Below are 16,159 nucleotides of genomic sequence, written 5' to 3'. Positions count from 1 at the left end.
GGATGGGAATCTTTACAGGAGCGTAGATCGAAGTATAGGCTTAACTTACTTAGGAAACTCGAAGATAATATTTTCTCAGACGACGTGAAGCATATCCTTCGTTTACCATCGTACTATAGTAGACGCGATCATGAGAAAAAAATAAAAGAAATAGACTGCAAAACAGAGAGATTTAAAATGTCATTCTTCCCTCGTACTATTAAGGATAGCAATGTTGTCTCAATTGAAAGGAATAATGGCAACGCTCGCTAGGATCACCCATTGCATGTTTTTTCGTAGTTCTAACCTTGCATGTATTTGCTCTAGGAATTACTAACAATTAGCAATTTTTTTATGAATAAGCATGTATATTTTTCTAGTGTGCGTAATATTTCTTTGACTGTGAGGTGTGCATGTGGCGGTCCTCTTGCATGCTGCATGTTGGTGATTGGTCACCCCCTGCCAAACACCCTATAGGTGGCTCGCAGGGTATTATGTAGATGTAGATGTAGAATAGAGTGAATCAGTTGCTATTGATTTTTTGGAAACTGTTACCTGCAAGCATTTTGCCAGTATTATTTTCTTACCCAAATACCAGCAGAGTTCTGATGGAAAATCATAGAAGTAAGAAGTTTATGAGCAGCGAAATGCGTTGCGTTCACTATTTTGCCAACCTGTGTGAGACAAATGCTTTCCGTTTACGCAATGGTTCCCCAGAACTCTGAGGTTTAGAGAGAAATGATAGTACACCTTCAGAATGGGCAAAAGTTAGCTAACTTATGGAAGCATTAATTGGAATGGGTAAAGTTATACCGAAAAAACTGTTGTACATGAATTCTTTTATTTATTCTTAAAAAATAATCGCATAAATAGCCCATATTCAAGTCCATTTTAGCCTTATCACATCATATCATATACGGTGGAAGTACATTACGTATGGTTTTAAAAGCACACATTCAAAATCCATTAAGGCCACAACAAAGATTTTTAGGTAGCCTTATCACTCTAACTATTAATGCATAAACAAATAATCTACGGTTTTTACGCACAATTACCACTACAAGCAACAATACATAGGTAAACACTAAGCTACTAGCGTCATCAACGGTAATGGAGGACGTTATGAGGTCAATTGGGGCGATATGGTACTATGAGAGCTCCTTCCCAAACACGTGAAATCGTGGAAAAAAGGGTGAATGAACATTGGAGATAAGTCATCCCCAAAATATCAGCTTTATCGAAAATGTGGCCAAATATGTGCTGACGGGGTTATTAGAAGTGGTGAACAATTATCAGAAGAAAATAAAAAAAGACGAGAAATATTAATATTCAATTGCAATTGATTATCATTGAAACAGGAAATCATAGGCATATGGTTTTAGGAATTTGATATATTGTTTCACTGTGGTGAATTTAGTATACGAGCCTGAGCTGCCTTTAAAATGCCGAAACTTTTAAGCTTGATGGAATTATTTTGAGTAAGCTCTATTGACAGCCATTCACATGATGGAGATATGATATTTAATTAGCGATCATAAGTGTGCTAATGAATTGAACGTCTGTTTTCAGATCTATCTGGAGCCTGTGCTATGCCATGAACTCAAGGAGTCAGTTTGGTGATGACCTGGACAGATTCTACTCGGAGCTGCACCGATTACGTTGCGTTCGCTTCGAGGGCCAGCCGAGGAGGCGAAGGTAAATACCGTAGTCTTAGGCTTACGTCATTTGAAATTTTGATGATGGAAAAGAATTTTACTCTTTTACGTGGTGATTCGACAGTCTTTGACTCATGATTTCTCTCATCTCTATTTGATCTTTGGAAATACCGTGATGTTTACTGAGGTAAAATTGAGCATTTTATGCGTCCATTATAACAAGAGGCCACTACTTAGATGTATAAGTTCCATAAGGTTCTAACTACTACCATCTACATCTACATCTACATAATACCCTGCGAGCCACCTTTAGGGTGTTTGGCAGGGGGTGATCAATCACCAGCATGCAGCATGCATTTGGACTCCCACATGCACACCACACCGTCCAAAAAACGTCCCGTATAATAACAAACTATACTACTATATGCTGTTAGAAATAGAATATAGAATAGAGACTCAGAAACATGCTTTAAGTTTTACATAGGTTAGTAGGCTACACTACAAGTCATGCAATCTATTTACGAGGTCTATTGCTGCCGTTATAATCTCTTATCGATCGTGGAAAAAATGACATTCGGAATCTGTCTCTTCTGCAATCTATCTCTCTTATTTTACTTATATGATCTGATCTTCCGTAGTACGTTGGCGTCCGCAAGATATGGTTAACTTCGTCAGAAAAGACACTGCTCTTGAATTTATCTAAAAGGTTTAGTCTATTTTTCAATCTACGGTCCGACAGAGATTCCCATCCGAGTTTATCTAAGAGGTCAGTTACACTAACAAGACTATCGTAACGACCTTTCACATACCCGTATTCCAAATGTGGTCTAACGAGGGAAAAGTAGCTAATTTCTCTCACTTTGTCGTCGCACTTTCCTAATATTCTTTTAACAAAACCCATTTTACGATTAGCTTGACCGATTATTTCTCGAATATGTTTATTCCACGATAGATCATTATTGAGTCTAACCCCTAGATATTTCACGGATTCAACTGCCTTTAACTGGATGCCCCGAATGATATAGTTACGCTGTAGGGAGTTATTCTTCTTCCAGAAATTCATTACGACGCAATTTTCTAAATTTATTTCTAACTGCCAAGCATCGCACCAAGCTTGGATAGCAGCAAGGTCATTCTTTAGTTCATCCATATCTTTGCAGGAACGGATTTCTCTGTAAACTACAGCGTCGTCTGCAAATAATCGTAACTTACTCTGCACTACTTCGCCAATGTCGTTTATATAAAGAAGGAATAGGAGTGGGCCAATGACACTACCCTGAGGAACGCCAGAAGTGACTCTAACCTCATTGGAGACTGCACCGTCTTATACTACTCTTTGGACGCGGTCGCTCAAAAATTCTCTAATCCAGGAAATGACATCTTCGTCTAGACCATAAGATTTCAGTTTTATCATTAACTTTCCGTGGGATACTTTACCATCGGGCATTAAAAACTCTGGTAATGAGAGGTGTCTGCTAATTGCAATTGTCCACCATTTGGAGGTAAGCAATACAATAGAATATTGGGACAAAAATATACATAACCTGCTGTCCCCCTCCATCATTAAGAGTGCCCGTTATTGTACGTTTTTGGAGAAGAAATACACATTTTCTGCTTTCCGCTCTGCTATTCCTCCGCCTCCGTTATTCAGAATGTCTGCTGTTTGGAAGCGGTAGTTTCATAGTTCTACATTCTGCCGCTTGGACCTAAAAAAGAATCCTTAAATGGAAGGTGTGCATTGTTAAAGGCAATTTCGGCGAAAATTAAGATCTTCTCCTGACTTTGTCCGTCATTGAAATTATTTGGAGACTTAAGTTCCATTGCGTTCGATGTTATTCTGCTCGCACCGAGAAAACTTCTCGATCATGGAAAGTGCCCTTACTTGGAGGTGTCCATTAACCTTTCAAAACGGTGGAGTTCTCCCCCTAGAATGGATGCTTGACTGAGCCCCAAGAGATTCTTTGGTTCTCTCTGTACGAACGATTTTTACAGGGCATTCATTAAGAAGGTTCTCGCGGATAATCAATCTGTCACATCACCAGGAATGTGATCCGATACGAAAAAGCAGTTGAAAGTATGAAATTTCAATAGTTTCGGACCGCTGTCACATTAAGGCACTAAACCGAAAAAGCACTAAACCAAAATTGCAAGAAATGGGATGGCATGAAACCTCCTCAAATCCGAAATGGCATTTTACGGAAAAAAACCGCCGATCCATAAAGACGCGATAGTTTCGTACCATATAGTGGAATATAGTTTCGGATCTGCCATCTCACTCACTCAACGGCGAAGAGGGGCTGGGGAGGAAGCCAATTAACCTATTAAAATTCTAGGGAAGAGGGAATGGAGGGAAAGAAAAGGAAAGGTCATTGGCCACTCAAATGAGGTAGCAAGCTGGAAAATTCCGAGCGGGATTTCTCCCGCGCAAGTAGAGGTGGGAGATGGTTTGTTTTCGTGACTCTATTGAGGGATTATACGGCACATGCTGGGGTTTTCCACTGTTAAACAAAGGGTCAAGGAGTTGTTTGAGAAGGTTTGGCCATCAGGTAAAGACATAGTTAAAGAGATATTGTGAAGTGGTCAAGAGTCTGGGGCGTCTAGGGATAATGAGAGGGAATATCTAAAAGGTTAAGGAGAGTCAAAAAGGAAAGAAGAAAGAGTAAAGTAGGTGGGAAGGAGTTGGGGTTTCCAACGCGAGAAGTGAGCGGCTACAGAAGAATAAACCAAGTATTGGAATTGAGATGGGCCAATATTTCGGAAGGGAAGGATCCGGGGAAGGAGTATGCTTATTTGAGAATGGAAGGTTGAGGAGACGTGCATGGTTTGCAAAAAGTTGACCATTTAATTAATTAAGTTTATGGGACTGTAAAATATTATTATTATTACTATAGTATTCTACCGATTAATATAGGTTTCCATGGAGTACTAAAGAGGTGATGTAAAATATAATGTTCAATATTTTTTTTTCCTTTCTCTCCAGATAAATTACCTTTAATGCAATGAATTTTAGCATCCAAGTGACTTTGCAGAGGAGTATGATTTTAGGTGTTTTGAAGGGAAATGAATCCTTTTGTGGTTGTAATATGGATAAAATTGCATGTATATTATAAAATAAGTTCAAATAATATTAATGTATATTATATTAATATTTTCAGAACCAATTAAAATTTGGGAATATTTGTGTACACTTTGGCACCGAATCTCGTGGAGGGAAATTCTTCCACACTAGGAGTCCCTTGAAAATTTATTGCACCCCCTGTACTCGCGTGGAAAGGAAGCAGAAGTTCGCACCCGTCCTAAGGCTGGGACCCAAATCAGTGGGACGGCAATTCTTTCATGTAAAAAATGAATTCCTTGTGTTTTTCTGAGCGTGAAGAAATTTTAAGTGAAGTTTTTACGATCGAATTGACGGAATTAGACTATTTCTATTCCAAATCGGCAGATTCGGCCCTTCCTCGAACTGAAAGATCCTTTTCTGTCCCCTCCGCGCGGTCATCCATTGCTTTTTTGGCGTTTTTTCCAAAAAATATTCATAGCTTACCTGATATACCTGACGTTAGACATGAATTCTTCATTTTTCGGTTATCACATGAAAATTTCAATCGGAGAATCAGATTAACGCTTGAACTCCGATTGAAATTTCCATGTGATAAGCGAAAAATGAAGAATTCATGTCTAACGTCAGGTATATCAGGTAAGCTACGACTATTTTTTGGTAAAAATGCCAAAAAAGCAGTGAATGACCGCCCGGAGGGGACAGAAAAGGGTCGTTCAGTTCGAGGAAGGGCCTGGGCTCAAAAGGACATGCATTAGGGTGCCTTCATAGCTCGGCGTTGCGTACTTGGGGGCGGAGCTAACTCATCGCAGCAAGTTGGAGCCCTTTACAGCTCTGCGTTGCAAAAACAAATGAAAGGCAAAAAGCGTCGGCTCCTTAAAATCGGCCTGTGAGCATATCATCTTAGGATTTCGAACCAAACGCACAATACATATGCTGTTTTCTGCATGTTTACCCAATTTCATTTCTTTAAATGTTCTTCTTAACTATAAATAGCATTTGAAGTTAATATGGCGACCATAAAGTTGTTAATAATGCATATAGTGATGGCCCTTGCCTATGCATTATTATGACCTTTAAATTTTATTTCCTAACTCGGAATATTCGAAAAATAGCTAATTACATTCACTCAATGAACATGAGTAACGTGGAATATTATCAGGAATATTTATTAATGATAACTGTTGTTCAAACAGAGTGTTCTAGTCATGTTATCTAAATAGCTCTAACTGAGTAGATCATGAGGGCACAATTATTGGATATAAAATGGAATTTAAACGACCTTAGTCACCAACATGCACCTCTCACGCTGTATTTAGCTTTTGATTCCATTTACGGGTATGTGTTACGCTAATCTATGCTCCTCAGTGATTGTAATCTAATTTAGGGTTAACATTTGTCTTATGTTTAGGAAAGATACGAAATATCTAAGCTGAACACTTCAAAATAATAGTAAATAATAAAATAAATAGCATTTGCCACTCCCATTAGAGCTAATCTTGCATATTTGTATACCCATAAACAAACACCAATTCGAAATCGTCGGCGTACTGCCGCCTTGACGCAGAGAAAATTGAACAGGTTCAGTTTTTCTGCGACGACGCAGCGAGCTGGAGACGTGACGTCATCAATTCTCAAAGACGGGCTCTGATTGGCTCGCTAGCCGCGGCGTCAACGCAACGCCGAACTGTGAAGGCCCCCTTAGGCTTGTCTTCTGTGTCCGCGGCGGTCCTTTTCCTAAACCCCGCGCGGTACATACGCATTACAGTTTTAACTATCGTAGTGTGAATACTCGTTAGTTCCAGCGATCGCTGGAACAATTGTAATTCGAACGAGGCTTATGCCCAGCTGTGTTGAGCTCCTAAGCTAAGAGTTCCCAAACCCGCGACCGTCATAAAAGAGGGAAAGAGCATGGAAACCTATATTATCGGAAAACGTTCTGCCAGGATGAAGTGACGAAAGAAGGACTAAAAGTTTGTAAACCTCCCATTGCTCTATTTTGTCATGCAGTTGTCTCTGTAAGAAAGAATATGGGAGGAAGAAAAATTGTTCGATAAAAACGCATTGAACAACAAAAAACAAAAACTGCCAGGAATTTCTACGACTGAAATTTCCGGCTTTTGACTCCCAGGGCAAGAAATGTATTGGAAGTAATTTATTACCAGCGTTAGTAGTGCAAGAATTAAAGAGGTTTGACCGTGTTTGACACCCTCTCCTAGAGGCTGTTATTGTAGTCAGACTCCAGTCATAACGATGCTGTAGTGTGTGGTACCCGTATGAAGCCGGACTGATAGCTGAAATCAATCGAGTACAGGACAGGGCGGCTTGATAGGTGATGAGTTGTTACGACAAAAAGTGCAGCGTTTCCAGTACATTACACGAGTTAGGATGGGAATCTTTACAGGAGCGTAGATCGAAGTATAGGCTGAATTTACTTAGTAAATCGAAGGAGATATTGTCTCAGACGACGCGAAATATATCCTTCGTGTACCGTCGTACTATTGTAGATGTGATCATGAGAAGAAAAAAAAAGAAATAGACCGCGAAAGATGAGTCTTTAGATGCTAAGATGACTCGTTGTTTTTTTTCTATAGTTCTAACTCTGCATGGATTTCCTCTAGGAATTACTAACCATTGGCAAGTTTTGTCTTCGCATGAATATGCATGTATATTTTGCTGGTATGCGTTATATATTTCCACGACCGCACGGTGTGAATGTGGCGGTCCTCTTTCATGCTGAATGCTGTTGATTGATCACCCCCTGTCAAACACCCTAGAGGTGGCTCGCAGGGTATTATGTAGATATAGATATAGTGGACACCGAAGTATTGGTCACTTTCAGCCCTTTAACACTAGAATGCCGAAGGGTGTCATTTTGACACCCTACGCGAACATTTTTTTCAAAGCTGGACTTCAAAGATTGCTGTAGAATGAAATATTTCGTGACTTTCAATCATTTTTAAGGCTCAATAAGACGACAGTTTTAGGGACACCCCCCTCTCTTTTTTCCGGCCTAAAAGATCAAATTTACCTTGAATGCCGGAGGGTGTCATTTTGACACCCAGTATATTTTATCATTTATTCGTTCGGCTTAGGTGTTTCGTGGGATGCAGTTTGAATATAACTTGCCAAATTATTATTTTAGAATATTATATTACCTTCATGATTGTTTATGTTTTACATAATATTAATAAATATCAGCTGTTTGTAATTTTTTCGACAATTTATTAGCTCATGAGATAAGTATATTCCGCTCTATTTGCGAATGATTTTCCTTGAAACGAGCCAAATTTTACCGCGACGACACTCATTTGCCGTGAAACATTAGTGTAGTGAAGTGCGCCACAATGCAGTTGGCTTCTGCCGAGAGTTTGTGTTCAGCTTCCCAGCGCAGAGTTTGACACACCAGCGTGTCACGACCAGTCGAGACGTGCTTCTTGATTTGCATCAGCATCTTAATTTTGGCACTGCATGGACGTGTACGCCAGAGAAAATTATTGCAATACTAAATGATATTCCTGCCTTTGATGCCATGAATTGCGGTGAATGGACATCTAAATTTGTTTGGAAACAGCTGTTCGTCAATGGTTATGTATGGTCCAGACTATGGTTAGGGCATTGTAATACTTCAGTTACGAAAGATTATTATTATTATAGTATTCTACCGATTAAGGTAGGTTTCCATGGAGTATTCGAGAAGCGATCTGGGAGCCTCCCTTTCCTTCCAGCACTGCCTTCTTTAATTCACTGTAAGGCCTACTCTATTTCAATCTATCTAAAATTCCTATTCTTTTCCTTCCCCTCCCTCGTTTACCTAACATTCTACCCTCCAACACCATTTTCAGCATCCCCTCCCCGCTAAGCACTAACTCCATCCAAACCTTCTGTCTCCTGCGTATCTCATCTAAAAGCTGCCTCCCCTCGCCAACCATATCCAGCACTTGGTCGTTCCTTTTCCTCTCCGTCCATTTCACCCTCTCCATTCTTCTCCATACCCACATCTCGAATGCCTCCAATCTTCTCTCGTCTTCTTTCCTCAGTGTCCATGCTTCCGCACCGTAGAGAGCTACACTCCAAATCAAACTCTTCACTAACCTTTTCTTTAAACTCTTACACAACGATCCTCTCAGAAGCTCCTTCCTGTTCATGAACGCCTCCTTCGCTAATGCTATTCTCTTCCTGATGTCCTTACTACTGTATCCGTTTTCCTCTAACAAAGATCGTAATATGTAAGTACCTACACACGATTGAGTATTTGTATCTGCTACGTACGGTATAAGCGATGCGTTCATCATTGTGTTTTAGAAAACCTGGATCAGCGCTATCGGACAGAAGAAATTTATGCGTAGTCGTGAGGCTGTTTGCCGACGTGGAAGGGGTGCTGGTCAGGCTTCAAAGTGACGACGCCTTCTCGTTCAAGATCCTACGTGAGAAGGAGATGACCATGCTTTGGAAGCATAGCCTGGGCCACAAATAACCTTTGACAAACAGCTGTTTCCAAACAAAGCTAGATGCTCATTCACGCAGCAGTTCATGGCATCAAAGCGTGATAAATATGGGCAAAAATACTAGCTTGCAGGGGATAAGGATAGTAATTATTTGATAAACGGATTTCATTACCTTGGCAAGGACGACTCTCATCAAGCTGGCGATCGCTTCACAGATCATGATGTATTGAATATTATGCGGCCCTACTTGATCAAAGGCAGAAATATCACTACAGGCCAATTTCACATCACTTTGCTTGGTTTTTCTATAAATAAAGGGTACAAGCCTTTGGGTACCGTGAATAAGATAAAGAAAGATATCTCAGCTGGAATAAAAGCTTCTCAGGAATAGTTGCATTTAAATAAATTGTACAAAAATTGTTACGTTACAGTTACCGTTTATCAGGGCAAACCGACAAAATGCGTTCTTGGTCTAAGCCTTCTTCGCCGTCATGTTGTCATTAGTGACAACTCTAATAAATCGCCCGAAAATGAACAAAACGGACTAGAAACTGTCAAGTAAAGATAAAATACAATAGAAACAGAACTTTTAGTTTTTGTAAGCTGTGTAAAAAGTCAGTGTGGCCAAAATAGCGCGAAAGTGCCACAAATGTAAAGAATCAGCAATTTAGATGATTTGGAAGTCTGTACAAAAAAGTATTGAATTTGTTTGTGTTTCTTACAGTGTTTTTGTTTTCTTCTATACAATTTTGAAGTTAAATATTCGTAATTTATTTTATTGTTTTCAAAATGTTCATGTTTAAAAGCAAATTTCCACATTCGAAGACGAAAACCAGATGCAAACTTCATTTCACTTATCGGAAAGTTGATTACAGATTCCTAAACTGGAGTAATTAGTTCTTTCTTTGTCGTTATTTTAATGCCATGTTTTATTTTTATTTTACTCGCTTTCTTCTTTGTCCTTCCGGGAAACATTTTGAAACTCAAATTTTGAGCACTTCCTGATTAACAAGACGGTTGAAATTTTCAGGTTCGCTTAAAACTGGATTGCAATACAATGTTCTTGCAGTTTTACCACGATTGGAAGAATACCTCAAGCAATATTTAGAAGTAAAAATGAAATACGGAGTTTTAGAAATGGCCACATAAATTCAATGGAGACGATGCAATCACAGTGGGTGAAAAAAGCATCTGCTTGTAAAGCTTAAAGTACGCGTTTATTTTTTCTGTTGTTCATCTTCAACAGAAGCCTGCGATTTATCATTCCTTTTATGGTTTTCTCTGAAAATTGGGTATTGCCACGGGGAATTTTCGTTTTCACTTAAAACTCCTGCCGTATCTACGTTCCAGTGGATAAATGAATAAAAAATAATTGATACAGAACAATTTCACATTGAAGGAAAAAGTTAACAAATTGAATTTAGAGATGAAAAGATTTTAGACAATACAGAAAAAAGAGGAACTGCATAATACAATAGTGCATCAAGGCATTTATTTCAAAATATTGGACAAAATAGGCTCGCAAGATTACCAGTTAGAATCCATTACGAAAATTTGAAGGATGTTGATGAAACTCTTGCCGTATTATTTGAGATCTCTTGTCAATTTAAACAAATGAAAATTTTATTAGTACAGAATAGTAGTAGATTTTATAGGTAAAGTAGTTGAAGTGCAAAATAAACCGTGAAGTGAAAGAAAGTAAAGAAACATTGAGGATACCAATATAATAAGTTGTGGTAAGACCTCTATTTTAGGACTTCAGGGTGGGGATGGTGGGCAAGATGAATATTTATATTAGAACATATTACCAGACCAGTATGTATTAATTAATTTTAACATAAAATATACGGTGTCTAATGATTTTTACGAAATATTTATTGCGATAGGGTAGACTGGGTACGGTTGTGCCTGGGTGCGGTAGTGACAGTCGTCCCATTAGCAAATTATTGGTAAAAGAGGATTATGAAGGGGATAAAGGAGCAGCTTGCACATTATTACTTATGTCACAGTATTGTGTCGGCCATCGCACGACGTAAATGCTAGCAAGCATATTGGTAATCTACACTCATAAGTAAATATTTTATTCGATTTCTTTTGATGATTTGTGTTAGGTGAATATAGATAGATAGTTTAGCGTTTTTCCATAATATAAAATAGACATTCTTGCTTCACTAGCAGCGACTTCTTCTTATCAACATGGTGATTGTTTGTTTTGCGAAAGAGTGGTACGGGTACGGTTATGACATGTTTCCTGGGTATGGCTGTGACACAAGTAAAAGTTATTTTTTGTTTTAGATGACCAAAATATGCACAAAAAAGACTTAAAGAGGACATTTTGGCATATTACACCAAGAATACGGTTACAAAGAAGTGTAACGAAAGATTTCTTTACAGAGAGCTGCGGTAATGCACAGAGTTAATCGCATGTTTTTGCTAAGATATGTTCGTAGCCGCGATAGCCCTGGTGCGGACGGAAATGAAAGCTTTGTCAGCATGGCGTATGTTGTTCTAAACAAAGCGTTTTTGCCTTTCAACAGAACAGCAGCAGCAGCTATCAGAATACTTAACACGATGCCCGGACATTCATTTTGCAGTATGTCCTTATGGTCTTCATATTTCGATATAATTCATTTCAAGCATACCTAGAAATGTTTACTCAACCCCTCCACCAATTACACTGGACGGCAAAAAATATTTTTTCTCGAGCCCTCGTACCATTTCTGCTGATTCTGATGCAAAATAACCTCTTGAGTCTGAATATGACATCCGTTTTCCTCCATCACCCACCATTTTTGGGGGGCAGCCCCCATCTGATTTTCATCTCTTTTGCAATAATTTTTAAGAATGAAAAGGATAATATTAACATTTATGTTTCTTATCAGCTTTTTGAGAGGGGAAAAGTTCTAAAACATGATAATTAAGGAATAAGAACTTAGATTAGGGGGGATTAGTTTCCGTTATCGATTTTAAAAACGCATTAGAATTATCAACCTTTCCTTTTTCTCGCAATTTTTCATTTATTTTCTTCATTTGTTAGCTCCCATTCCATCTTCCCTTACCCGAAATATCCAAGAATGATGGGAAAATATATCAATAGCTAATAATAGCAATAATAAAAATATTTGAGAACACGGGATAGAAAAAATAATGAAAATTTGTGCCAACAGTTCAGAAGACACGCTACCACGCTGGCGCCATCAATACCACACGCGCATCAATAAAGAGAAAAATAACAAATGTGAAGAACGATGAATAACAAAAGTAGTTTGGTATTTGATTTCCCTTCATAAACTGAGGTAGAAGTTTCTCAAACAAAAACCAGCAGTAGGCTTAATATACATACCAACATGCCCGCATTCAAGTTGTCGGAAAATCTCCTCTCCTTCAGTGATATCTTCATGGAACCGTTCCCTATGCTAATTTGAAACTGCTTCAAAATATTCTATGAAAAGATCCAGGTGTGAATGAAGGAAATGCATTTTTAGTGATATGTTTCACCCCATGGCCTAATACGCTGGCAGCAATTCCTCGACATGGGCGACATAATCATCACTTCATTGTCACCCAAAAAGTTCTAACACACGTTTCAGAATCCAAAGCAAGCTCAGTTTTCTTTATGGTTCAGGTGTTTAATAAACGTCAAGCCTTGGAAAGGTTTCCTATTCTGGCTGCCCACGAATTTCTTCCTTGGTTTTAGCTTCACTAAAACAAAGACTTTAGGTTAAAAATAGATATTCAGCTCCTGTCTTGCCGATTGCTTTCACAAAATATTTCATCTGTCCTAGTTTGATGTGCAATGGTGGCAAGTGATCATTTTTTGTTGGAACCAGGGAAACATGAGAGACATTTTTATAACCATGTGTGAAGCTTTCTCGCAGAGGCCAGTTCCGTATGATGTAATGTTTTTTTCTCAGGCGCGGCTGTTGTATTCACAAATGAAGCAGTTCAGAAGCTGCAATAAGAGTTGGATGTCAGAGTAAAATTTATATGAAGTTTTAAGAATTAAAGAAAGAGGTTATTGTTGCGATGTTTAAATCAATTCACCACAAACATAGCTGAAGTGTGAGGATGTTTTTTACACACGCGTAACATTATTGCACATTAAATCACGGTAATAATCACAACTCAAGTCCACATACTGACATTCGCTCGGAAAAAGCCGGAGTACAACAACTTTTACTGTTTTGCACAATTTAAAATACTTTGAAAAAAGGACCCTTGTCCAGAACACCGAAAGATTTGACTCTGCTATCATCAGAGGTATACTGAGAGAAAGTGACGACTACTTCAATATACATAATTGATTTGAGAGGCTGATACTTTGTGGAACTCCATGATTAAGGAGGAAGAATATTTTTTAACTGCAATGAGAGTATAAAAATCTCAATCTTATATTATTCGTATAATTAGAAAGTATTACTTTTCCTTTTTTAGCAGCGAAAGCAAGAGAATTGCCGTCCAAGCCTGAGCGGGACAGGCCATCGTAGTAAAGTGAATCCTCCGAGCCATTGCTAATTTTTTTATTGTTGTTGCTATGCTATGCAGCAAGATATTTTTATTATTACTGATGTTTCAAGTTGTTATATATTTTATCATTGGGGGGAGGACGATGTGAAATGGAAGCTGGAAATTTTTATACATTTGAAAATTTGCGAAACAAATGCAAAATTGATCACTGTTAATGTGTTTTTACAAAATTTACGGAGACTTATTCGCCCAAAATATACCTCTTTAACATAAATATTTTTTTAGGATTTTGCTCCCCTCAAAACCACTAGAAATAATTTAAATGCTTAAATAATCCTTTTAATTCCTCCAAACGACCAAAAAGTGATGAAAATTGGAGGGGGGAGCTCCCCCGAAAATGGTGGGTGATTGGAGAAAACGGAGTTCATATTCGGATTTAGGATGTCATTTTACGTAAGAATCAGCAGGAATGGTGTCAGGGCCGATTTTCATGCCGTCCATTGTTATTAATGGAGACGGATGTATTCACTATAGAGTAAATGTCAAGATAGACCTAATAATTTTAGATGCTATACTGCCTTTTTTGTTGTAAATGATTGAAGTATTCCCAAATTTATATCTTTGTTATTAAGATGCAATGTTTTCAGAAAGAAGGTTATACCGTATTATTATAAATATTTCGGTATTATTTTACAAGAGGTACAATCCGGATTTTGCCATCAAACCTTCACTTTCCTGTAGTATTTTTGCCTCCTGATTAACGTGGTGACATTCATTCCTGGCGGAAATTAATAGTTTTCGAGATATTTTAACCTTTATGGATAGCGATTTTCGGGTTCTGCGCATGCGCCGCCATTTACGATCTTCACTTACTCACCCTTTACTTTACGCACTTCACCTTCTGCGCATGCGCAAACATTACCATGCCGCCAAATTTAAAGTTTACCCACTGAGGAAGACCTGCCTGGGACATCTGGGCAACCATAAGCACTGGAAGGTAAGCACATTTTACCCACTTCTACCTCCCACCCTACCAACTGGACCAGCTCTAAGGATTATTTTTTTCTAGTTGACCAACTCGTACATGTGACCGGAAAGTGATTTACCCACTTTACCAACTGGACCAGCTCGAAGGATATTTTTTTCTACTTGACCAGCCCGTACATGTGCCCAGAAAGTGATTTACCCACTCTACCAACTGGACCAGCTCGAAGGATATTTTTTTCTAGTTGACCAAATCGTACATGTGCCCGGAAAGTGATTTACCCACTTCACCAACTGGACCAGCTCGAAGGATATTTTTTTCTAGTTGACCAGCCCGTACATGTGCCCAGAAAGTGATTTATCCACTTCTACCTCCCACTCTGTTATTTATTGGACCATCACTAGGGATATTTTTCTCTTGTTTACAATTTCAAACATGTTCCGTGAAACTCATTTACCGCGATTCCAATATGGCCGCGCATGCGCAGAACCCGAAAATCGCTATCCATAAAAGTTAAAATATCTCGAAAACTATTGATTTCCGCCAGGAATGAATGTCACCACGTTAATCATTAGGCAAAAATACTACAGGAAAGTGAAGGTTTGAAGGCGAAATCCGGATTGTACCTCTTGTAAAAATTTACCAATATTTCTTACAATTAAAACGATTTCAGACCATTTCAGAGTATTATGGAAACCTTTTACAATCGCCCTTGGGGTGTTGTCGTTTGTGATACTTAATTTATTTTAATTGCCCCTTTGAGCTAAGAAATGTTTTCAGGGACACATTTAGTCTTTAAACGTACATCAATGTACAAATTACATTAAAGAAAACTTTTTGTTAAGCTTGCTAGCCTACTTACAGAACTATGTGCGATTAAAGGAGAATTGTCTCCACCGTACCCAGTCTCCCCTTCTCTTGATGGCTCTTGATGACACTGTTGCAATAGCTCCTAATTTCTCTTGTCGATTTAACCCATTACCGGCCGAGTAAAGAAATACTTAAAAATATAGAATTTTTTCTCTTCATTTGACCTAATAGCATGTTATGTAAGGTAAATTGAAAATATGGGTCCTCAAAAAAAATTTGCTTATGGTAAAAATAAATGTAGCGTTTTCGCATTGTTGCACAGTGGGCCAGAATCGAAAAAAGCTGGCCAAAACCTCAAAATCGATTTTTTTGAGCTAGGAAGTTGAAACTTCGCATATATATTCTCAAATTAATTGTGCATACCTTTCCAGATAATTTTTTCCTGTGTTACCACGTTAACAATATATGTGAGGTCAAAGTTGAACAAATTTAGCGAAAAACGACGACCCTCGATTTTTTCTGAAAATTGTCAACTCTATCCTCGTGCAGTGGTTTAATGAATAGATTTATCGAAAAAACTGTCATACCATCTTAATTGAAACTTAATTTATCTCATTTGAAGGGTTTTTAAATATTTAGTTTCATCTTCATAACCATAGATATATAACAAAATGGCGGAGCCTGTTTTCAGCCCTTTTTTTACATAAACGTTGAGAAAAAATAGATATTATCGTCAACTTTCACTAAGTAACTTATATCA

General features: G+C 38.3%; 1 protein-coding gene across 1 annotated transcript in view; it reads left to right on the top strand.

Annotated features, from left to right (window-relative positions):
• The window catches only part of LOC124172497, a 173,176-nt gene that overhangs the window by 129,511 nt on the left and 27,506 nt on the right, over positions 1 to 16,159 (top strand). Inside the window, exon 24 of the mRNA XM_046551936.1 lies at positions 1,549 to 1,674. Coding sequence (XP_046407892.1) covers positions 1,549 to 1,674 — 126 coding nt within the window. The remainder of the gene's footprint in view (positions 1 to 1,548; positions 1,675 to 16,159) is intronic.

Source organism: Ischnura elegans, assembly GCF_921293095.1.
Source record: "Ischnura elegans chromosome 13 unlocalized genomic scaffold, ioIscEleg1.1 SUPER_13_unloc_1, whole genome shotgun sequence".
NCBI lineage: Eukaryota > Metazoa > Arthropoda > Insecta > Odonata > Coenagrionidae > Ischnura > Ischnura elegans.
The sequence above is the reverse complement of the archived record's forward strand: the minus strand, read 5'-3'. Positions and strand labels throughout refer to the sequence as shown.